Source organism: Penicillium cinerascens (assembly GCF_028974065.1).
Source record: "Penicillium cinerascens strain IBT 15544 chromosome Unknown contig_1_segment0_segment0, whole genome shotgun sequence".
Lineage (NCBI taxonomy): Eukaryota > Fungi > Ascomycota > Eurotiomycetes > Eurotiales > Aspergillaceae > Penicillium > Penicillium cinerascens.
The window spans coordinates 3,966,809-3,988,673 of record NW_026695287.1 but is presented as its reverse complement, the minus strand read 5'-3'; the positions used below and the strand labels follow the sequence as shown (position 1 = coordinate 3,988,673).

General features: G+C 54.7%; 8 protein-coding genes across 8 annotated transcripts; 3 read left to right on the top strand and 5 right to left on the bottom strand.

Moving 5' to 3' along the window:
- Nucleotides 1-145: 145 nt before the first annotated feature.
- Nucleotides 146-1,032, bottom strand: N7498_003044 (golgi SNAP receptor complex member 2 family protein; the record flags this gene model as incomplete). The annotated part of the gene is made up of 4 exons (XM_058450106.1): nt 146-586; nt 636-817; nt 879-978; nt 1,030-1,032. 4 exons carry the CDS (start codon nt 1,030-1,032, stop codon nt 146-148), a joined length of 726 nt encoding a protein of 241 aa, XP_058312450.1.
- A 459-nt stretch (nt 1,033-1,491) lies between these two features.
- Nucleotides 1,492-2,157, bottom strand: N7498_003043 (uncharacterized protein; the record flags this gene model as incomplete). Its single annotated transcript, XM_058450105.1, has 3 exons — nt 1,492-1,525; nt 1,586-1,996; nt 2,096-2,157. 3 exons carry the CDS (start codon nt 2,155-2,157, stop codon nt 1,492-1,494), a joined length of 507 nt encoding a protein of 168 aa, XP_058312449.1.
- A 1,092-nt stretch (nt 2,158-3,249) lies between these two features.
- Nucleotides 3,250-4,895, bottom strand: N7498_003042 (putative pyruvate dehydrogenase complex, dihydrolipoamide acetyltransferase component; the record flags this gene model as incomplete). The annotated part of the gene is made up of 4 exons (XM_058450104.1): nt 3,250-4,311; nt 4,384-4,607; nt 4,675-4,724; nt 4,786-4,895. The coding sequence occupies 4 exons, from the start codon at nt 4,893-4,895 to the stop codon at nt 3,250-3,252; spliced, it is 1,446 nt and encodes a 481-aa protein (XP_058312448.1).
- A 344-nt stretch (nt 4,896-5,239) lies between these two features.
- Nucleotides 5,240-11,225, top strand: N7498_003041 (Arf family guanine nucleotide exchange factor SEC7; the record flags this gene model as incomplete). Its single annotated transcript, XM_058450103.1, has 4 exons — nt 5,240-9,317; nt 9,378-9,744; nt 9,795-10,826; nt 10,883-11,225. 4 exons carry the CDS (start codon nt 5,240-5,242, stop codon nt 11,223-11,225), a joined length of 5,820 nt encoding a protein of 1,939 aa, XP_058312447.1.
- Nucleotides 11,226-11,421: 196 nt separating this feature from the next.
- Nucleotides 11,422-12,173, bottom strand: N7498_003040 (bifunctional precorrin-2 dehydrogenase/sirohydrochlorin ferrochelatase MET8; the record flags this gene model as incomplete). Its single annotated transcript, XM_058450102.1, has 2 exons — nt 11,422-12,024; nt 12,081-12,173. The coding sequence occupies 2 exons, from the start codon at nt 12,171-12,173 to the stop codon at nt 11,422-11,424; spliced, it is 696 nt and encodes a 231-aa protein (XP_058312446.1).
- A 155-nt stretch (nt 12,174-12,328) lies between these two features.
- On the top strand, nt 12,329-14,034 carry N7498_003039 (ribose phosphate diphosphokinase subunit PRS1; the record flags this gene model as incomplete). The annotated part of the gene is made up of 5 exons (XM_058450101.1): nt 12,329-12,602; nt 12,661-12,670; nt 12,725-12,845; nt 12,907-13,949; nt 14,004-14,034. Exons 1-5 carry the CDS (start codon nt 12,344-12,346, stop codon nt 14,032-14,034), a joined length of 1,464 nt encoding a protein of 487 aa, XP_058312445.1. The 5' UTR covers nt 12,329-12,343.
- Nucleotides 14,035-16,616: 2,582 nt separating this feature from the next.
- Nucleotides 16,617-16,928, top strand: N7498_003038 (uncharacterized protein; the record flags this gene model as incomplete). Its single annotated transcript, XM_058450100.1, has 1 exon — nt 16,617-16,928. One exon carries the CDS (start codon nt 16,617-16,619, stop codon nt 16,926-16,928), a length of 312 nt encoding a protein of 103 aa, XP_058312444.1.
- Nucleotides 16,929-18,364: 1,436 nt separating this feature from the next.
- pldA (uncharacterized protein) lies at nt 18,365-21,269 on the bottom strand (the record flags this gene model as incomplete). Its single annotated transcript, XM_058450099.1, has 7 exons — nt 18,365-18,379; nt 18,473-19,018; nt 19,076-19,536; nt 19,589-19,849; nt 19,904-20,525; nt 20,577-21,130; nt 21,209-21,269. 7 exons carry the CDS (start codon nt 21,267-21,269, stop codon nt 18,365-18,367), a joined length of 2,520 nt encoding a protein of 839 aa, XP_058312443.1.
- Between the last annotated feature and the right edge of the window lie 596 nt (nt 21,270-21,865).

Sequence of the window (21,865 nt, the reverse complement as noted above, 5' to 3'; positions counted from 1 at the left end):
GCGGTTTAATCCTATGCATGTGCGATTTTTATTCGTGAGATTGCATTTGCATTGAAGTCTCCAGAACGCCGTCGCTGATGGAAAAGCCAACCCCCAACAAGATACAGGAACGAGCCCCAATACAAGAATTATACAATAGGCGAGCTCACCGCAAGAAGTGCAATACAGCCCAGCAAAACAGGAAGAAGACGATGACGCCGCCCCAGAATATCCACTTGTCCTGGCGTGCCCGTCGCTCCACCTTCCGGATAGTATCTCCGCTTACTCCCAACGTGTTGGCTACGCTATAGAGCCTCCGTTGGGTACCCTTCAGGACCTCCCGCTGCTGGCCCAGGTCGGACAGGACTGCGCGCCCTCGGTCCAAGAAGTCATCCAGCTGGTTATTGGTGTTGGAGAAAAATGATTGCTCGCGTAGGGCATGGCTTTCTCTGCTCTGGTCTGCCGGGCCCGCGCCAAAACTCAGGCCGGAGGACGGCGCAAAGGCGGACGTGGTTTGCGGAAGCGAAGACTGAGCGTACGGATTCTCGGGTGTAGCAGCGTGGTGCGGGCGACGGCCTAGAAGTTCATTGCGATTGGTGGCCGATTGCTAGAATGGGTCAGGATGAAACAGCGAGAGGTTCGGCGTGTTGACATACTGCATCCTCGCGTTCTTTGCGCAGCCGGTCGAATTGTGCGCGGTAGTCGCCCAGTTCGTCACGGAAGTTCTTGACTCGATCAAAGGCCTTTTGCTGTTTTTCGGGAATAAGCTCCTTTTTGGAAAGGGCTGAGTAGTCATCGACGGTGCGAGACAAGGACGACAAAGATGCGGCGATCTGGCCTGTAGAGACGGAGGTGTCAATTACTGGTCCACGGCGCATGAGATAGAGAGAACAACGCACCCTGTAGAGCGGGAGAAGAGGTCTGCGGGGACTGGGAGAAGGTGTCTAGATCACGGCGAATTGCAGACGACTGCTTCAGAGCCGAGTTGAAGAGGGAGTTCTATCAAGATGTCAGGAACGATCCCGGAATGCAGGATGTGCAGACACAAACCATAGTGTCGAGAGTGGCAGCTGCCACGTATATGCAACGGTTAGTACACAGGGGGCGAATACAAGTCGAATCAATGATCGAAGTCGAGGGAGCCACTCGAATGTTATCACTCCGCGCCACGCGAAGGCCAGGTGTTTGGGCCCCTCACCGCCTTCAGGCACATATCCAACGGTTTTCTTGCCTTGATACTGGTCTCGGCCCTTCTCTCTACTTGGATTCGGCTTCTATTCAGAGTCGTTGGAGGTTGACAATTAACTTACACTCGGGATACTCGTACGTTGCGGAAATGTCTACAATCAAGGGTCCAATCACGAAAATGGTATCGTTAGGGTTATTGATACAGCGACTCCTTTCGCGCCAAAGACACAGAATGCAGAATCGAAAATGAATCAAGACTCAAAAGAGCAGGGATGGTATATGGAAACAAAAGAAATCAAGCAATCAGACACAAGCTGGCGTCCCTTATGTGGGAGGATACTTGTTCTGCAGGAACCACCTAGAGACGACATTAGCACCACATCACCTCTGACTGTCGCTCGTTCATTCGTTTACTCACTTGCTGACGAAATAGTCCACCACACCGAAGGCACCCACGGCCCCAGACCACAGTCCGATCGTCTCCCAAGAGAGCTTGCCCTGCGCGTGCTTGTGATAGGCACCGAAGCCCAGACCGGCGCCCACGAGGGTGTACAGAACCGCGTTGCCGATGTAGACCGGGTTGTCCGAGTTGGGGCCCAGGCTGCTCTTGGCCTTGCGAGCCTTGACCTTCTTACGGGAGTCCTCCTCCGCGCGCTTCTTCTCCTGCTCGGCGGCCTCGCGCTCTAGGCGCTCCGCCTGAGTGGCGGTCTTGACATCCCGATTGAGAAAGTCGGCATCGACCGCAGTGACGTGCGGGGAGTCGACATCGATCAACGAGGCCGTGCTCTCCGACTCGTCCTTGTAGATGCCGCCCAGTTCGGGCGCGCGACTGCGGTAGGTATTAGCATGTGATGCGACGGGGAAGAGAGTTCCTATCACTTACGCCTGTTCAGCGCGTTAGCTTGTATTTCTCTTTTCACGAACGAACGGCGCGCTTACCTCTTCGGGCGACTGCTTGGGGCCCTTGGCAGCAGCGTCGGCGTAAGACATGTTTATAAGGTAGGGATGTAGATGAAGGTGGTACTGGGAAATCGTAAATCAGCTATGGGAAGCTGGAAGAGAGCAGAGAGTGATCACCTACCGGGAACGTAAGGTGAGGTCAGGGAGTGTGGTAGGCGGGGGGTTGAGGTTTTATACCCGCCGTCCAAGGAACCAGGGAAGCTCGGGGTGTGACATCACGTCATGGATTTGGTGGAGCCACCCTTTGCCCGCGACCTAGCTCACCACGCCTCTTTTCTGTTGGTATTTTATTGTTTTTCTCACGAGAGTGGTTAGATGGGGCAGTTTTAGAGCCTCATTATCTACTATGAATTGTGTAGGATGAGCAAGTGACCATAGTGGTCACTCTCAGCGCCCAGCCACTGACGTGTGATCCCGTTCCTCGATCATATGTTGGAAGTTGGACATTGTTTACTCTCGAATCTAGATTCTGGATCAGGCCATCGATCGGTCTAGAAGGTCTGCTTCTGAAATAAACTTCAAATCAAGCAATTTTTATGTTTAGTGCAGGCGTGGACGTGATCATTTTTTGTATCCTTCACGGCTGGCTACATGTCAATATATAGTGGAGTGGTCATCCCACCCTCAACCCCGTTCTCATCATTCTCCTCGACCAGTAAAAAGCTCCAGGGCTTTTTGTAACCTGGCAAGGCTATCAAAACCACGAACGAGTTGGATATCCAGATTGTACTGGCAGCTCGATGGCTATTCATGCCGATTTTGCCGAGGCAGAGGTGTCTCTCAGGAGCAGCATATTTCGCAGATTTGCCCACCAATGACCTTAAAGATACCCCCGATCAGATCTCCTGGTAGATCTTTGCTACATTTTTTTGAAGTACAGCGCTCTTAGCCCGCACTAGACAGTCCGCTGGCTTATGCCAGACCCACCGGCCCTCGGGAAACGCCTGACGGGAAACAACCCGAGGAATCTACTCCTAAAAGTCTGTTGGGGTAAAGATCACATAGGAAATGAGATTGAAGTTGCTAAAACCAAACAAGAAAATGGACCTATCATGGGTCTAAAGGTCACACGTTTTAATACAAATTACGGTGTCAAACGGCTCTAGATTCCTCGGGACTGCCTTACAGCAGGAGCTCCAGAGGGTTCTCGACCACCTTTTTCAGCTCCTTGATCCACTCACCACCGACGGCACCGTCAACCACCTTGTGGTCGAAGCTGCCGGTGACGATGATCTGGTCATCCCACTCGGTGACGGTGCCTTCGGCGGTCTCGACGGGGACAGCAACCTTACGGACGGTGCCGACGGCCAGGATACCGGCCTGAGGGGGGTTGATGACGGCGGTGAAGCGCTCAACGGCGGGGTTCATGCCCATGTTGCTGATGGTGAAGGTACCGCCCTGGTACTCCTCGGGCTTCAGCTTGTTGTCGCGAGCACGCTTGCCCAGGTCGCGGACCTGGTTGGAGATGCTGGAGAGACCGAGACCCTGGACGTTCTTGACAACGGGGGTGATCAGACCGGAGGGAGTGGCCACAGCAACGCTGATGTCAGCGGTGTTGTGCTGGCGGATGACGGCCTGGCCGTCAACCTCGATCCAGCTGGAGTTGACCTGGGGCACCTTCATGAGGGCGGCGGCACAGGCCTTGACCAGGAAGTCGTTGACGGACAGCTTGTACTTGCCGTCAGCAGAGGCATTCAGGGCTTGGCGCAGCTTCATCAGCTTGGTGACCGAGAGGGTAGTGGAGACGAAGTAGTGGGGGTTCTCGGCCATTGACTGCTTCAGGCGGTTGGCGATGGTCTTGCGCATCGAGCTGATGGGAATGTCCTCGAAGGAGGCGGCGGCGGCGGCGGTGGGCTGGTACTTCTCCACATCCTCCTTCGTGATCTGGCCACCCTTCCCGGTACCCTTGAGGGCCTTGAGAGGCACACCCTTCTCCAGAGCCAGGGCCTTGGCGGCGGGGCTGATCAAGGCCTCACGGTCCAAGCTGGGCTGGAGCTTCTCACCGGAGGTCTCGGGCTCCTGAGCGGCGGGCTCCGGAGCCGGGGTAGGGGTGGAGGGCTCAGCGCTCTTGGGCTCCTCCATCTTCTCAGCACCAGGGGCGGCCTTGTCACCACCGGCATCGGCCAGGGTGAAGGACTCGAAGGGGGAGACGTCGGCACCCTCCTCAACAAGGACGGCAATGGGCTAATTAATTAGAGGTTAGCTTGGGAGGGGGGATGTCCGCGGAGAACCCATGAAACTCGGGAAAATTCTTACCGAGCCAACAGCGATATCCTTCTCGCCAGTCTCCTTCAGGACCTTGGCCAGGACACCATCCTCCTGGAACTCGAAGTCCATCTGCGCCTTATCGGTCTCGATCTCGACGAGGACATCACCGGGGGCAAGTGTATCACCGGCCTTCTTCTGCCATGCGCCGAGGTTTCCCGCGGTCATTGTCGGCGAAAGGGCCGGCATGGTGATGATGGTGTGCGGGGGGAAAGCTGTAGAGATGATTGCATTAGAATCAGATAGAACCGGAGATCGTGTTTGATTCAATTGGAGCCATACACTTCGAGGCATAGAAGCGGGAAAGAGCGGAGATCGCGGGCATTTGAGATCTGCGCGAACGAAACACATCAGTATCATTGAATTACAGTAACTCATATCGGCGGTGCGTACTGCATAACCTCCTGGAACTTATAGGAGACCTGGGGGCGGCGCATGGAGGCGGCACCTCGAGCGAAAAACATGGCACTCGGGGTGCGCATCCGGACGGCGGCAGCAACCATGATGGGTGGAATTGCTCCTGCGTATAGATTCAAAAGGGCCCTCGACACAGATACAGAAGCTCAATAGGATCCGGCGCGAGTGTGGAGTGTGAAGGAGCCGGGGAAGAAGAGTGTTGGGTAAAGATGGCCTCTTAACAAGTCAGGAACTTTTCTGTTGAGCTTCTGCGGTTCCCGGTGAGCGGCCTCTTCCGAGTCATGTGACGTGGGCGACACGTCCTGACTCAGCGCGCGCCGTAGTCCCGATTCGGAGAAGACACGCATTCGTTGCTCTTGCGTTGTATACAACACTCCAAGTGCCGATCGATGCTCTAGATTGCTCGTTTCGCCCCCCGTCTGCTGTGACCATGGCGGACGTGGACCCCGGCTCCGAGCCGAATCATCATTCCGACTCGCCCGATCCCGAGAAGGCCTCCGTGCATGCCTCCGCCGAAGCTCCCTCGGTTTTGGCAGACGACAAGCCCGTCCTGACCGAACGGACAGAATGGCAGGAGGTCAGGAAAGAGGCTGCGGACCAACATGAAGGACAGGATTTGCCGAATAACGAAGAAGAGACCGAGGAAAAGCCTGAGGTTCCGCCTAAGGATGAGGAGGAGCAACCCCCCGAGGAGCCAGAACAACGAAAGGCAGACGTACCGCCTGAGATCCACGAGCCGGAGCCCATGGAGGACAATGTGCCACAGAGTCGAATGCGATCCGATTCTCGATCCACGACGGCTACCTTCGCTACGCAACGGTCCGGCACAGTCAGCTCGACTGTTTTCATCGTGACCGCCCTCGATACCATTGGGGCTTCGCGGGAGGCGCGGAGGAGCAAAGAGCTAGAAAATGCGGTGCAGGTGGCTCTTTCAAATGTCAGGTCTACGGATGGGCAACCGATTGACCCCGAGCTCATCTTTCGCCCGCTGCACTTGGCTAGCAAGACCCTCAGCGTTCCGCTCCAGGTCACCGCGTTGGACTGCATTGGCAAATTGATCACATACTCTTATTTTGCCTTCCCATCCGCCGATTCCGAAAACGAGGCTACCCCCGAAAAGCCTCCCCTGATCGAGCGTGCCATCGATGCTATCTGCGACTGTTTTGAGAACGAAGCCACCCCCAACGAGATCCAGCAGCAGATCATCAAATCCCTCTTGGCAGCGGTGCTGAACGACCGAGTCGTGGTTCATGGAGCTGGTCTCCTGAAAGCCGTTCGCCAGATCTACAACATCTTTATATACTCCAAGTCGAGCCAGAACCAGCAGATCGCCCAAGGGTCGCTCACCCAGATGGTGAGCACGGTGTTTGACCGAGTCCGGGTCCGGCTGGACCTGAAGGAACTCCGGACTCATGACGTTGAAAAAACCGGAAGTGGTCTGGACGCGTCGGCCAGTGACCAGGGCGGGATGTCGGAGGCTGCTTCTGTATCGGTGGCCGACCAGCCCGTGACCAAAGAGCCCACCAGCGAGAAGCTCACACTACAGAGTTTCGAATCTCCCAAGGAAGTCACGACTGTCAACGACAATGCGCCGACCACGGTCACTCGGGCCAAATTGACACGATCTAACACCCGCTCAATGTCCGGCATCCCTGAAGAGAAGGATGATGATAACTCTGCCGAGGATGAGGTGGACGAGGTCTACGTCAAAGACTCTTTCTTGGTCTTCCGAGCTCTCTGCAAGCTGAGCCACAAGGTTCTTGGTCATGACCAACAGCAGGACATCAAGTCTCAGAATATGCGGTCCAAGATTCTGTCGCTGCACCTCATTCACTATCTCATCAACAACCACATCAACACCTTTACCTCTCCGCTTGCAGCGATCAAGAACAGCTCCACCAGTACAGAGGCGATGACGCTTCTTCAGGCTGTGCGACCTCATCTCTGTCTGAGTTTGAGTCGCAATGGCTCGAGCGCGGTGCCTCATGTATTCAAGGTCTGCTGTGAGATTTTCTGGCTGATGCTCAAGGACATGCGGGTCATGATGAAGAAGGAGCTGGAGGTCTTTCTCAAGGAGATCTACTTGGCGATTCTCGAAAAGCGAGCTGCCCCCTCCTTCCAGAAGCGGTACTTCATGGAGGTCCTGGAGAGGTTGGGTAGCGACCCGCGTGCACTGGTCGAGATTTATCTCAACTACGATTGTGATCGGACTGCCTTGGAGAACATCTTCCAAAACATCATTGAACAACTCTCACGCTACGCAAGTGTGCCGGTTGTCACTACATCTTCCCAGCAACACCACTTTCTGGAGCACCACACCAAGATGTCTAGCGTTGGGGCTGAATGGCATCAGCGTGGGACACTGCCTCCCTCGCTCACAACCGCCAACATCACACCTCCTCCGCAACCGGCTGCACCAAGTATTCCGCCCGATTATATCCTGAAGCAGCAGGCTCTGGAATCTCTTGTGGAGATTTTGCGGTCCTTGGACAATTGGGGTTCACAGCGTCTGGATGACCACCCAGTCCAGACTGCCGATCCGTCCAAGTCGATGGATAACTCCCGCGAGTCTCTAGACACCAGTATCGTTGCCTCGCCGCGCCCCGAAGCCCTTGACACGGGCCGGTCTACCCCTCTACCTGACGATGACCCGAACCAGATGGAAAAGGTCAAGCAGCGAAAAATTGCTCTGATGAACGCCATTCAGCAGTTCAACTTCAAGCCCAAGCGTGGTATCAAGCTTTTCCTCCAGGAGGGATTTATCCGATCGGATGCCCCAGATGACATTGCCGCCTTTTTGCTGCGCAATGATCGCCTGGACAAAGCCATGCTGGGTGAATACTTGGGTGAGGGTGAGCCCGAGAACATTGCCATCATGCACTCATTTGTGGACGCAATGGAGTTCACCAAGCGACGCTTTGTTGAATCCCTCCGCTCATTCTTGCAGCATTTCCGTCTGCCCGGAGAAGCCCAAAAGATTGATCGATTCATGCTCAAGTTTGCGGAGCGATACACAACTCAGAACCCCAATGCTTTCGCCAACGCAGACACCGCCTATGTGCTTGCGTATTCAGTGATCATGCTGAATACTGATCAGCACAGTGCCAAAATCAAGGGCCCTCGCATGACCAAGGAAGATTTCATTAAGAACAACCGCGGTATCAACGACAACCAGGACCTGCCTTCTGAGTACCTTGTGTCCATTTTTGATGAAATCGCAAACAACGAGATTGTCTTGGACACGGAACGGGAACATGCCGCGAATATTGGCATCCAGCCCTCTACCCCAGCCGGGCTGGCGACTCGCGCTGGCCAGGTGTTTGCGACCGTTGGCCGCGACATCCAGGGGGAGAAATACGCCCAGGCGTCTGAGGAAATGGCCAACAAGACGGAGCAGCTATATCGCTCTCTCATCCGGGCTCAGCGCAAGACGGCGGTTCGCGATGCTCTTTCGCGCTTCATTCCTGCCACCTCCGTTCGACACGTTGGATCGATGTTCAATGTTAGTTGGATGTCCTTCTTGTCTGGATTGTCCGCCCCCATGCAAGACACCCAGAACATCGAGACCATTCGACTTTGCATGGAGGGTCTGAAGCTGTCGATTCGCATAAGCTGTGCATTCGACTTGGAGACTCCCCGGGTCGCATTTGTCACAGCTCTTGCAAAGTTCACCAACCTTGGAAACGTAAGGGAAATGCAGGCCAAGAACTTTGAGGCTCTGAAGTCGCTGCTCGATGTTGCTCTCACCGAGGGTAACCATCTTCGCAGCTCATGGCGCGAGATTTTGACTTGTGTCAGCCAGCTTGACCGGTTGCAGTTGTTGAGCGACGGTGTTGATGAGGGCTCGTTGCCCGATGTCTCGCGTGCTCCGTCAACAATTGATTCTCCTCGAAAGTCCATGCAGAGCACGCGACGAGCACGCCCGCGCTCGGTGAACGGTCCAACGGCTTTCCGTGCAGAGGTTGCCATGGAGAGTCGATCTGCTGATATGGTTCGTGGCGTAGATCGAATCTTCACCAACACCGCCAATCTGTCGCACGAAGCCATCATCGACTTTGTACGGGCACTGAGCGAGGTGAGCTGGCAGGAGATCCAGTCTTCTGGGCACAGTGAGTCTCCGCGAACATACAGTTTGCAGAAGCTGGTCGAGATCAGTTACTACAACATGACTCGTGTCCGTATCGAGTGGTCGAAGATCTGGGAGGTCTTAGGCCAGCACTTCAACCAAGTTGGCTGCCACTCCAACACTACGGTGGTCTTCTTTGCCTTGGATTCGCTCCGACAGCTGTCGATGCGGTTCATGGAGATTGGCGAGTTGCCCGGCTTCAAGTTCCAGAAGGACTTCCTGAAGCCCTTCGAGCACGTCATGGCGAACAGCACTACTGCTGCCGTCAAGGATATGATTCTTCGCTGTCTGATCCAGATGGTCCAGGCCCGGGGTGATAACATTCGGTCTGGATGGAAGACCATGTTCGGCGTCTTCACGGTGGCAGCTCGGGAGCCCTATGGTAAGTTCCTCTCCATTAATATATTGCCTCTTGCGGAATCGATAGTAACGTTTTAAACAGAGGGCATTGTGAACATGGCGTTTGACCATGTCACCCAAATCTACAACGAGCGATTCGGCGTCGTTATCACCCAGGGTGCATTTGCGGATCTCATTGTCTGCCTGACTGAATTCTCCAAGAACTCCAAGTTCCAGAAGAAGTCGTTGCAGGCTATTGAGCTTCTCAAGTCGACCGTCACCAAGATGCTGCGTACTCCGGAGTGCCCGCTCTCTCGCCGCGGCGATTCTGCTCCCAAGCTTCCTGAAGAGGGAACCAATCTAGCGAAGCAACTCACTCGCCAATCCAAGGAAGAGCAATTCTGGTATCCGATTCTCATCGCTTTCCAGGACGTGTTGATGACTGGTGATGATTTGGAAGTCCGATCTCGGTACGTTCCCTCATTTTTCAGATATTTTCCTCCTACTAACCGGAAACCAGGGCACTCACATACCTCTTTGATACCCTGATCCGCCACGGCGGTGATTTCCCGCGGGACTTCTGGGATGTACTCTGGCGGCAACTGCTCTGCCCGATCTTTGTGGTTTTGCAATCCAAGTCCGAAATGTCCAAGGTCCCCAACCATGAGGATCTTTCGGTCTGGCTGTCGACCACCATGATTCAGGCTCTGCGTAACATGATCACCCTCTTTACTCACTATTTCGATTCGTTGGAGTACATGCTGGGCCGCTTCTTGGAACTGCTCACTCTTTGCATCTGCCAGGAGAACGACACAATCGCACGAATCGGTAGCAACTGCCTGCAGCAGCTGATCTTGCAGAATGTCTCCAAGTTCCGTGACGAGCACTGGACTCAGATTGTTGGGGCCTTTGTGGAGCTCTTCAACAAGACCACGGCGTATGAACTGTTCACGGCAGCAGCCTCGGTGTCGAAGTTGACTGACGCTGCGGCCACCAATGGTGATATCGCCCAAGTTTCCGAAACTGGCACCGAAGTTTCGACCGAGTTGCCCGATGCCCTGCAGCCGAACGGATCACAGAGCACCACCACGCTCACGGACGGGGGTGACCCGCCAGCGCAGAGCGAGGCTCGTGCCGAACTCGAGGACTACCGGCCCCATGCCGATCCGCAACAACAGCCGGCTGCGGTCACCGTGGCACGGCGTCGCTTCTTCAACCGCATCATCACCAACTGCGTCCTGCAACTTCTGATGATCGAGACTGTCCATGAACTGTTTTCGAATGACAATGTCTACGCGCAGATTCCTAGCCACGAGCTCCTGCGGTTGATGGGTCTTTTGAAGAAGAGCTACCAGTTTGCCAAGAAGTTCAACGAGGACAAGGACCTGCGCATGCAGCTGTGGCGTCAGGGCTTCATGAAGCAGCCTCCCAACCTGCTCAAGCAGGAGAGCGGCAGTGCTGCCACCTACGTCCACATCCTCTTCCGCATGTATCACGATGAACGGGAGGAGCGACAGAGCAGCCGTGCCGAAACCGAGGCGGCTCTCATTCCGTAAGTTCTTCAGCCTTTCCATCCATCCAATTTCTGATACTGACTTGTTTTTCTAGTCTCTGTGCGGATATCATTACCAGCTTTGTCCGTCTCGATGAGGAGACCCAGAACCGTAACATCGTGGCCTGGCGGCCGGTGGTTGTGGATGTCATCGACGGCTACAACAACTTCCCCCAGGAGGGCTTTGACAAACACGTTGAGACCTTCTACCCGTTGGGAGTGGAGCTTCTTGGCCGCGATCTCAACCCGGAGATCCGCGTCGCACTGCAGTCGCTGCTGCGCCGGATCGGCGAAGTCCGCCTGGGCGTGGCGCCGCCCAACCCGCTGGACGCTCCGATCAGTCCGCGGAGCTCCGTCTCGCAAAAGGGCTCGCGCCGCGCCAGCCAGCTTTCATCTTGATTCAAATGGTGGTTTGTATTTTGGGATATACTCACCCGGCTTTGTGATATACGGGTGATCCGGCGTCTACTTGATTTGTGCTCTCTATTGTTCCCCCATAAGCATCCTGCTTTTTTATTTACCCCCTCGCCCCCACCTTCTTAGGTTCTCTAGAGATGCATAGGTGTACTCATAAAATCTTCGTCTTTTCTCATTGTCATACTTCCTGGAAGGCAGGGACTTTGCCAGACTCGTAATAGGCCAGTAATCCGTCCATGTCATCCTCGGACATACGCACGAGCTGGTCCAGACTCCATGATTCACACACGGCGGACATCCACTTCATCCGCTTGGGGCCCTCGTTGGCGTCGGGTGCGACCTCACGCAGTTTCTTGCGCAACTTTCCGACATTCTCGATCGCAGTTCCCATGTTGTCCGGTAACGTCTCGGCGATCTTCTTGCGCACGATGCTGGCCAGCTTGGGTCCGTTGCCATTTGTACTGACCATTACCTGCAATGGACCGTCGCGGTGAACACTCCCAAAATAGAAATCACACTCGGGTGGCACATCTGCAATATTTGCCGGAATCCGCTTCTCCTTGCAGAGCTTCCACACCTGAGTCGACGCTTCCGGATCGTCAATGGCGCAGAGCACCATATCAGCGTTGTCGAGATCGCAGGGCTCGAAATTGCGGTCAACATGGCTGACTTGTTTCTCGGCGACTCGGAAGGCCACCTCCTCATTGAGGCCGGCCGAGGGACTGACAACGGTCACTTTGGCGTCGGCGTTGAGTGCATGCACGATGCGCCCGGCGGCGACCTGAGCTCGGGTCAGTTACGAACGCTGTATAAGCTGCGCACGGAACATGGACTCACCTCGCCACCGCCAATCACCACGATATGCTTGCTCTTGACCTGCCAGGCCAGAATCAGCGAGCCTCCTCCTTGAATCTCGGGGAAATTCGACATTCTCGAGGTACTTTGGGGTCAAGGTTCAAGTGCCGAAGATAAAAGATAAAGATAAAGCGTGGGGCATACGGCGGTCCGCACACACCGCCCGCGCACTTTGCTTTTCCCGAACTTTTTTCTTTTCCTCCATTTTTCTTTCTCTTCTTCTTCCTCCCAAACATTGAACTGCCATGCGGGGCGTGCAGATCTTCTCGGGGACTTCCCATCCCGGCCTCGCAGATACCATCTGCGAGCGCCTGGGTGCCTCTCCCGCCAAAGCCGACCTGGGCAAATTTGCCAACGGTGAGACCAGCGTCAACATCGGCGTCTCCGTCCGTAACCAGGATGTCTACATCCTGCAGAGTGGCAGCAATAAGATCAATGACAGTGTCATGGAGCTTCTCATCATGATCTCCGCGTGCAAGGGTGGTTCGGCCAAGTCTATTACTGGTATGCATCCGTCGTCTTCTCTCCCGAAATGAGAAGAAAAGCTAACGATCTCTTCAAGCGGTCATGCCGTATGCTGCCCGTCTTGTTTGATCCAATCACAGTTGCATGCTGACCCGGACGAGGTATTTCCCCTACTCGCGTCAATCCAAGAAGAAGAGCCATCGCGGCGCCATTACCGCCCGTATGCTCGCCAACCTCCTCTCCATCGCCGGCGTGGACCATGTCATCACCATGGACCTGCACGTACGTTGCCCCGCACTTCTTTTTAATCCGCACTCGTATTGATAGAAGTATCTCCCCTCAGGCATCTCAGATGCAAGGCTTTTTTGGCAAACCGGTCGACAACCTCTTCGCCGAGCCCTTCATTGCCCGCTGGATCCGGATGAATGTGGAGGGCTGGAGAGATGCCGTGGTGGTGAGCAAGAATGCCGGCGGTACCAAGCGAGTAACTTCGCTGGCCGATACCCTGAAGCTGAACTTTGGAATCGTGACCACCGACCGGCGCCGCCCCAAGGTCCCCGTCACCATGTCCGACAGCACCGTCTTTTTCGACGCCGTCGATGAAGAGGCTCGGATTCCCAAGGGCCAGCAGCCGTTCGCGCTTCACCTGCAGAATGCCCAGGGTACCTCTTCCATCCCGGAGAAGACCGAGCCGATCAATGTTGCGCGGACGCTTCTGCGTCCCGAGACTCCCCCCGCGGCTCGTCGCCCATCGGAGCTCGAGGCTCAACACGAATACACTGATCTACGGGTGCAGGATGTCATCACCGGTCGTCTGGTCCAAGGTCAGTTGGTAGACGATGATTATCACCCCGAGTCCGGCTCTCAGTCCGATGGCACCACTCCTGGCGCCGTTGGCAGCGGCAGCGCCGACAATACCGAGGTGGTCCCCGATGCCATGTGCAACTCGATGGTCTCCAATGCATCCTCTCTACCGCCCGACCACGCGCTGGGCGGCTCCTTTGACGCTGCCGAGTCGGATGACGATGAGGCGAGCGTCGTGGGCTACGAACACCATGAAAAGACCATCACACTGGTGGGCGAGGTCCGCAATCGGCCCGTGTTCATTGTGGACGACATGATTGACAAGAGCGGATCGTGGATCGCCGCCGCCGAGACTGTCGTGAAGCGCGGCGGTGCTCGCAAAGTGTACTGCATTGCGACCCACGGTCTCTTCGGAACCGATTCGCTCGCTCAGATGGAGGCGTGCCCTTCCATTGACCACATCGTCGTCACCAATACCTTCCCAATCGAGCCGTCGATGATTCGGCGATCAAAGAAGTTGATCGTCATCGACGTCTCCACCCTCCTAGCGGAGAGCATCCGGCGTCACCACTACGGTGAAAGGTGGGTTTCACTGCACCATTTTCCCATTGGATCATGCTAACCCCCCCTTGATAGCGTCTCGGCTCTCTTCCACCTTAATGACTGAATGATGGCCGACGGCCGTGACGAATTTGAAAGAAAGAAAGAAAAAAAAAAAAAAAAAGGAACACTTTGACATTTCTAGGGCGGCGTTGCTATTGATCTTGCAGACTCCGATCTCTGCATGTACAAGATTCCACATGATACCTCTGTTTTCTTAACTTGACCGAATGGAAAACACCATTTACCCAAGCAGTTTGCTTTCCCGCAGACGATCTCGTAGAATGACGAATCCCAGAATTTCCCCAGCGATGCAGTCCACTCTGGGTACTGCAGGAGCATCTCGTCACTCACGAGGTGTTCTTAACGGAGCGTTGGCAGATCAGACACCGAGTCTCGTGCGCCGGTTCTTTTTGCTTTTCTCATCGAGCGAACGAAAAGGACCGGATGCGAGACCTGACGAGGATCGAAGGCACCGGTTTCTGGTGGGTTCCACTCACACGGCTTCTGGCGGTGAAACCGGTGCCCGAGAACCCCTCGAACATACACAGATATCAATAGCAAACAGTTCAGTCAATCTATGAAATCCAGTGGCAATTGCCGTTCCGTCTTTCCCCAATATCATTCGGATCATGTACATCATCTCGATGCCTCAACGGTCGATGCGGCTCGCCGCCTTCTCCCCAACAGTCCGGATTCCGTTCCGTTCTGGAAGCCGATTCGGGAAGAATTGTCAAGTGGCCTGGATGCCGAGACCCTCCAAGTGGCTCGATCAACGGTGACGGCGCATCCGAACCGGTCAGGTCCCGTTTCAGCCGCTACTTGACACATCACCGGTCATGAGCCAGACTGCCGCGTTGGGCGGAGACGTAACTCGTTCATCAACTCCCCTAGATCGGCGATGGCCTGGTTTGAAACGAGACGCGTATGGTCCTCGTTCTCGTTGACAGGTGCCCAGACGGGACGGAACGCGGATGAAAGAACCCCGGTACTTTGACTTTATACGACGAGGAGGATCCACCGCAACGATCCCCGTCAAGCATCAGCGGAGGCTCACGAGTGCGACGCGTAGTTTTTCGGTGTATAGTCGTTTGGCCCTACCGAACCGCTCCGAAAGAGTACCTCCCTCATTACCGATCAGGGACGTGGGATATGGGATATGGGAAACCCGTGGCCGTGGACGTCCCGAGTCAGGAACTCTCCGTAGCAACGATGAACCGGTGCACGGGCGGTCATTCGTCGAGGACAATTCCATTCTCTTCCGTTTTTGCCGAATTGGCATCCCAACCCCACCGATTGGACCCGAAAAGCGACAGCTCGAAACTAACGCCGGGCACGCACTTCCGGTCGATCGTCATCTGAACAGGGATTGCCGGACTCGATACTCCGTACTCGTCGTCACTCGTCACTCGCCACCGTCTCGCTATCGTTGAAACCGAAAATGAACGGGGAGCACCGCAAGAGGCCGGGACTTTTGTCAGGGAGCCATGTGGAGAACCGGAGAACTAGGCCCCTGGTCCAAGCGTGTGGGATGATGTATCAACTCTATCGAGCCAGGGCCAAAGTCAAAAACCACCGGAACGCGGACTGTAAGTGGTGTACTTTGTCCACCGGGGGATCGGACCCAACCCGGATTGCTGGGATGCATAAGCCCGCGATCGGCTCAGATCGACGCGAGTGTATTCTCTACTGGATATTGGCTGAGAGCTGGGTGGACGTACCAGGCGCCTCGACGATCCTTTACCGTTTCCAGGCCCGGCAGCTCGGGTTTAGCGGGTTCGGCGCGTCTATGGATACGCTTCTGCGAACCTTGCGAACCCTTTCGGGACCTGTTCCTTTCCTTCTCGCGGCCACCGACACCCTAGCTCCGGTTCCAGCTCCACACCCTCTCTTCCCCCCTCCTCTATGTAACACGAGTCAATCTGGAAAATCAAATTCATAGCCCCTCCCCCCGCCTCCTACCGGGCACTACCAGCTCCCTTGCCCTTACCGGATCGACGAGGACCAATGGCCTCCGCCCGATGTAATGTGATCGAGATCATTCCCACCCAGCCGGACGTCAACTACGATCTACCGGGTCCTTCTGCGCCTTCGCCTAAATTGCAATGCAGTCTAGATGAGCCTCGGGCAGATCTAGTTTGTTTCCTTCGCCCTTCCGCTTCCCGCACTACCTGACATTCTTCCACTCACTCTATTTTGCCCTTTTTTCTTTTTCTTTTCTTTTTCCAGTCTTCTGTTGACCCTGAAGAACACCAATCAACCGGCTAGGTGCGTTATCGACGGAATTTCGCAGACCGTGTAGAGCTTTGGTTGTCGACTGGCTCCTTCCAGGATCCGTCTTCTTCGGTCCCCCCCCTCCTTTTCCTGAGAAGTTGATGAAGAGTATATAATGTCCTGGTCCGGCGGCTCTTGAAGCATTTCATCTTTCATCCCTCTCCACCATCCTCCGTCACACATCACTTCGGATCCGTTGAGTTTCTTTGCCATTGAGTTTCTCCCGTGCTCGGTGAATTATCTTTGATTCCTCCTTTCCGCCTCCGATCCCGACACTTAGAACCAGTTTCCGGTGATCGACGAGCATCCCAATCCCTCGGGCCCTTGATCATTTTCCTAGTTTGGTAAGTGACGGAGTCTCGGGAACATTATCAGATGTCGACGTCGACATTGACATTGACATTGACATTGACATTGACATTGACATTGACATTGGCATTGACACTGACACTGACTCTGACACTGACTCTGACTCTGACACTGACTCTGACGCTGACGCTGCCCAGCTCTCTCTCCACAATGGCCAACCAGTGCTCCGGTCATGTCTTCGCCATCGTCCAGGCTACCAACGGCAATATCCTGACATGGCGCTGCTCCGACTGCAACTCGGGCCCCTTCGTGGCGATCTGGCGATGCAAGATCTGTGGCCATTGTCGGTGTAATGCCTGCCACAATGCCAAGGCGTGAACGCACTCCCGAGTAAGTCGACTCATTCATGATCGTGTGGAATCAAAAGTCAATTCGAGCTTGGGACGGTTTCATTCGCTCGCTAACCTTCGTTGAGTAGACCGCATTGGCCTTTAGCCTCTTGCATGACCCCCGAGCAAGGGTATCCCATCCACACAATCCCGCAATCCCTCAGCCCGCCTTGTTCTCTGCTTCTCATTTTTCTTGGCTGCGTTTGGCGACGTGTGCGCATTTGATCGGCTCCAAAAAGTGGTCGGCTTTCCAAAATTTCCATGGGTGTCGGTGTTGCATCTGGATGGAGTTTTCTTTATTTTATTTTCCCCCTCTCTCTTCGTCTTCCTCTTCTTACTACCATTTGTCCGCGTCTAGATGTGTGCTAGATTTTAATTTTTTCGTGGGCTTGCATATGTTCTGCCTGGATTCATGGTCATGGCGTCCGAGACATTCTATCTCAAGTCACAGTTACAATAGCAAATGGAGATTTCCGGTTATACTACGTTCTACTGGTTACCCACCTAGGTACTTCCGTACTTCCGAAGTCGAGTAAAGAATAATTTGTCATGTATGCTTTCCAACCTTGCAAGGTCGTGCATCGATCGAAGACCGACAATTCGGCTCGAGGACGATCGCGATTGACTGCGTTGGCTATGCAATCCCCAGTCGATCGTTCCCTTACTTTGCAAGGTAGGGTGCAGGGTCTCGTCCTCCCTTGTGCGACGGAATGTTATAGTGCGGAGCGGGGTAGCAATGCCGAGATACCATTTGCGCATTCCCTACCAACTTAGCCAACTTAGAACCGGTCCGTCCTGGCGCCCCCATTATTGTGCGCCTCCGATTCAGCCCATCCGTGTGGCTCGGGGGATTAAGATGACGCCAAGCCCAGGCTGAGGCCCCCCACTAATCCTATCTCGCGGAGAAATTTTTCCTTTCGAGACCAGCGGTGCGCCAATCGTGCGGGCTGGAGGCATATTCTTGTGTGTGCGCCACCGGCCAATTCGTTCTGGTCGACCCCGAGTACCCGAAGCACTACGGACGATGTCGGTTCAGCCGGTGCAGGAAGCGAAAGTCCCAAGGAGCAAATGGCATTAAGGATTTCCAGGGGTTTGGATCCGCTAACTCTATTTGCGTCCATAGCCCCCACTTCAGCACCACGCAAGGACCAGCTGCTGGTACATACTGGGAATGTGGAGGCGCCGGTGGGTCGGGCAAAAGTACGGTCTGTACAGGTAGGTTTAGACTATGCCGATAGCGTGGTCCTGCAAATTAAATTTATCCCCTAGCTGCTTTCCAAGGTTATCCAGGGACATGGTTCTGGGGGCTAGTGACTGCACCACGTATGAGGATTTACGGAGTTTACTCCCGGAATGATGCAAGAATAGAACATGTGTCAAAAAATGAAAACAAAAGGTCTTGCCGACGAGGAAAATGAACCAGCCCTAGGTGTAAATGCTCTGCCGAATTGAAATATGTTAGCACTGACTCCAGCCCACACCGATCCGCAGGGAGAAAACCAAAAAATAAAAACAAAAACAAAAGACACTCACCTCGGTGATCTGATTCACGGCCAGCCCGGGTTCGGCCATCTCTGCGTCGCACAGGAAATCCAGCGGAAGCCACACCAAGTGACCCTTGATGCGATCTAACTTCTGCCGCACCTCTGCAGCCGGCATATACGGATCGAACAAGTGACCCTGTTTCGTCCCACGCGGGCAGAAGCTATCGTAGTCCTCAAATGTTCTAATATTCTCATCCGGGTCCGCACGGAACAGCATCCGATACGTGTCCGTGTTGACGCTAGCCTGCTCCGTCCAAGTGTTCCAGACCGAATCGCTCAGTGGGTCGGTGACCAATTCGTTTTCGGCGCCCTCTAGGATCTGATTCGGACAGACGTTTGGAGGTTGCGAGTTTGGGTGGCTCGAAGCGTCGAAGTCCTGTGCGGGCAGCAGGCCTAGATGCTCTCGCCAGAGCTGACGGCGGAGAGTTGCTGCATGCCGAGCTGCACGGTACGGCTTACCGTCCATTCTACTGTCGATGAACTCTTGGTCTTCCATGACGATCGCCAGCTCGCTATCGTGTGAGCCAAGCTGGGACTATACGCCCCCAGAGACATTAGCTAGGTCCCACATGAGCTGTCGGAAGCCACTTACCCGGTCATTGATATTGGCACTGCCGCAAATCACGATGCGGTCGTCGACAATGCACACCTTGCCGTGCACGTACAGCTCCTCCTGGACAATGTTGGCTTTCTCGGCCTCGGGGTCACCTTCCCAGATCTCGTCGACCATCTTGCCACCATTCAGCATGGTAAGGTGAGCCACCGAGTCGCAGCTCGCATCGCCCTGCTGTGCCTTGCGCCGTTCGACCTGTTCTTCGAACTTCTCCAGCTTGCGCACGTTTTCTTGCTTCTGAGCCGAGTCGGTCTCATAGTCCTTCTCATTCCGATCGCCTTCCTTGCCAATAGACGGGTGCACACTCTCACTCATAATGGACTCGGCGATACCGCGCTGGATCTCCTGATAGTTGACACCGGCCTTCTCCTCGAGCTCTTCAAGAGCGGGAGTCTTGTTGATTCGGTCATAGGCACGCAACGCGAAAACGAAGATTTGTTCTGTTCAATCAGTCAGTATCACTCAGCAGTCAAAGCATGAGAGTAGACCTACGCGTAGGATCAACTCCCTCCTTCTTGATTTGACCCATGATTGAGTTCTCGCCGCGGCAGATCGATTTGTACTGGTAGTCCATGATGGCCCTGGTGCCCGTCGCCGCGCTATCGCGCAGGTCACCAGCAAATCCGGGAATGGCGGGAATAACGATTATGACGCGGAACTTGCGTCCCTCCTTACCGGCACGAACGCAGGCATCGACGATGGCACGACCGATCTGGTTGTAAACCGGGTGCTGCTGTTCTCCGGTGGCAGTGACTGGGGGAAAATGTCAGTAATTCGAAAAGATTGCTTCTGCGGGAGTCGTCTCACTGAAAAACTGGTTCTCGATGTAGACAAGGTGCTCGGCGTTGCGAATAGTTTCGCAGTACGCATTCTGGATACTATGTTCGTTCAAAATACCACTGCTCCAATCATCACTACTTCGCACGATCTGGGCGCGAACGGTACCCTGCTGTCCACGGGGCTTGCCAGATAGCGGCGTGAGAGGGTGCTGGATATACTCTCCACAGGGATATTTGGGCCGCTGCACGGCGATGATATCCTCGTCATCTCCAGTGTGGCCCTCCATCAGTAGCCAATCTACGTTGTCGCTGCGTTTGTACTTGTCGCGCTTGATGAAGTTCCAGCGCAGAACAAAGTGCTCTGCGATATCGTAGACGGAATCCCCGACCAGGCCCATGGCGACATCATGCCACGGCATTCGGCCGTAGTCAACCTTGCTCAGCTCATTGCTCTGCCAGTCGTCCACACTCTGGAAGTCCATGATGCGATTGTTGTTGAAATCCTGGCCGGGGAAGATGTCGTCTCGCAGGCCACCGGGGTGGACATCGGCGAGAGAGTGCTGGTTAGCGTCCCATCGACCAAAGCAAAGGTCGATGCCTCCGATGAACGCCATGGCGTAGTCGATCACGATGAATTTTTCGTGGTGTGCCTATTATATCCGGTAAGAATTGGACAAAAGCTCGATTGCTGATAGACATACCCAGTAGAGAGTCATGTCAGCTGCGTTTTCGAAGACATTATGGTCCGGATGGCGCAAGACACGAATATTGCCGTGGCCGGGGGTGCCCTCGGGACAGAGACTCTGCAGGGCATGTTTGGTGTGTGCAGAATTGCAGGTCAAGGCCTGGTTGACTTCCTTGTACACGATCACATAAATCTTGACGCCTGCTTCAGCGCGACGTCTTAAGATGTGATCCAGACGCCATTCCTGGTGCTTCGCGGGCGGGCGACGCATAAATAATTCCGGGGAGAGCCACCAGTCGGCAATGTAGATGGTCTCGGTCGCCTTTTCTAGGGCTTCGGAGACCGCCCAGAGGTAATCGAGGGCATCGACATACCACTTGAGGTTGTTACCCTCGCGAATTGGAGCGAAAGAGCCGAAACGGTGCGACTCGGAGATTTTCGTTCGCTTCGCATCCGTAGCCTGCTCATGTTCCTCGTCGTGGCGGTGATTAGGGTTGACGATGTTGAAAAACTTGCCAACCTTGTGCTTCAAATGCGCAGCCTTGGCTTTGGTGTCGTGAAGACTGTGGTCTAAAGAATTGTTAGTAGCTTGCGCGGGGTTCTCGGTTTCGCGGTACACTGTTCGCGGTTCACAACAGCAGGACCGACCTCGGAATGACTCCTCCAGGTTCTCAACCTTATCTTCGAACTTTTCCTTGAATTTCTGCATGGCTACCGGAGATGTTCAGGGGAGATGGAGAAAAGAGGGGAAGTCTCAGGCCGTCAAAACCCCCAAGCTTCAAAGCCCCAAAAATAACCCCAAACAGTGACATCACTGCAGCCCTACTGCCCTTGTACTGTATGCGCCGCGTATTTCGGCGAGAGACGCTTGGCGCCGGTCGGCCATCGACCACTACCACTGACATCAGCCGACGTGAAAGGCATCCGTGGTGCTGTCCCGTTTCCGATCCAATTTCCCGTAATTCTGAACCGCGTGGAAGGAGATTGGGGTCCACCCGTTGATCCGTGGGAACCGAGCGAGACCATCTTGGCAGTCTGGGCATGACGGTGTACGTGTTATTGATCGATGGTTTACCTTTCCGTCCAATTGCTCGAGTAGCCAATAATCTACCTAGGTAGAGGTATGCTTGGAGACAACCGAGTCGATCTCGGGATGGTGGGGTCGATCGTGGAATAAAGCATTCCGATCAGCAGTGGAGTGACATATATGTTTCGGGAAATCGGTCAGGGACATGTGTGACTGTATCTAGGTAGGGTTGCACTAGCGGGTCGGGGTTCATAAAACCCCTTTGCATATCTTTTGAT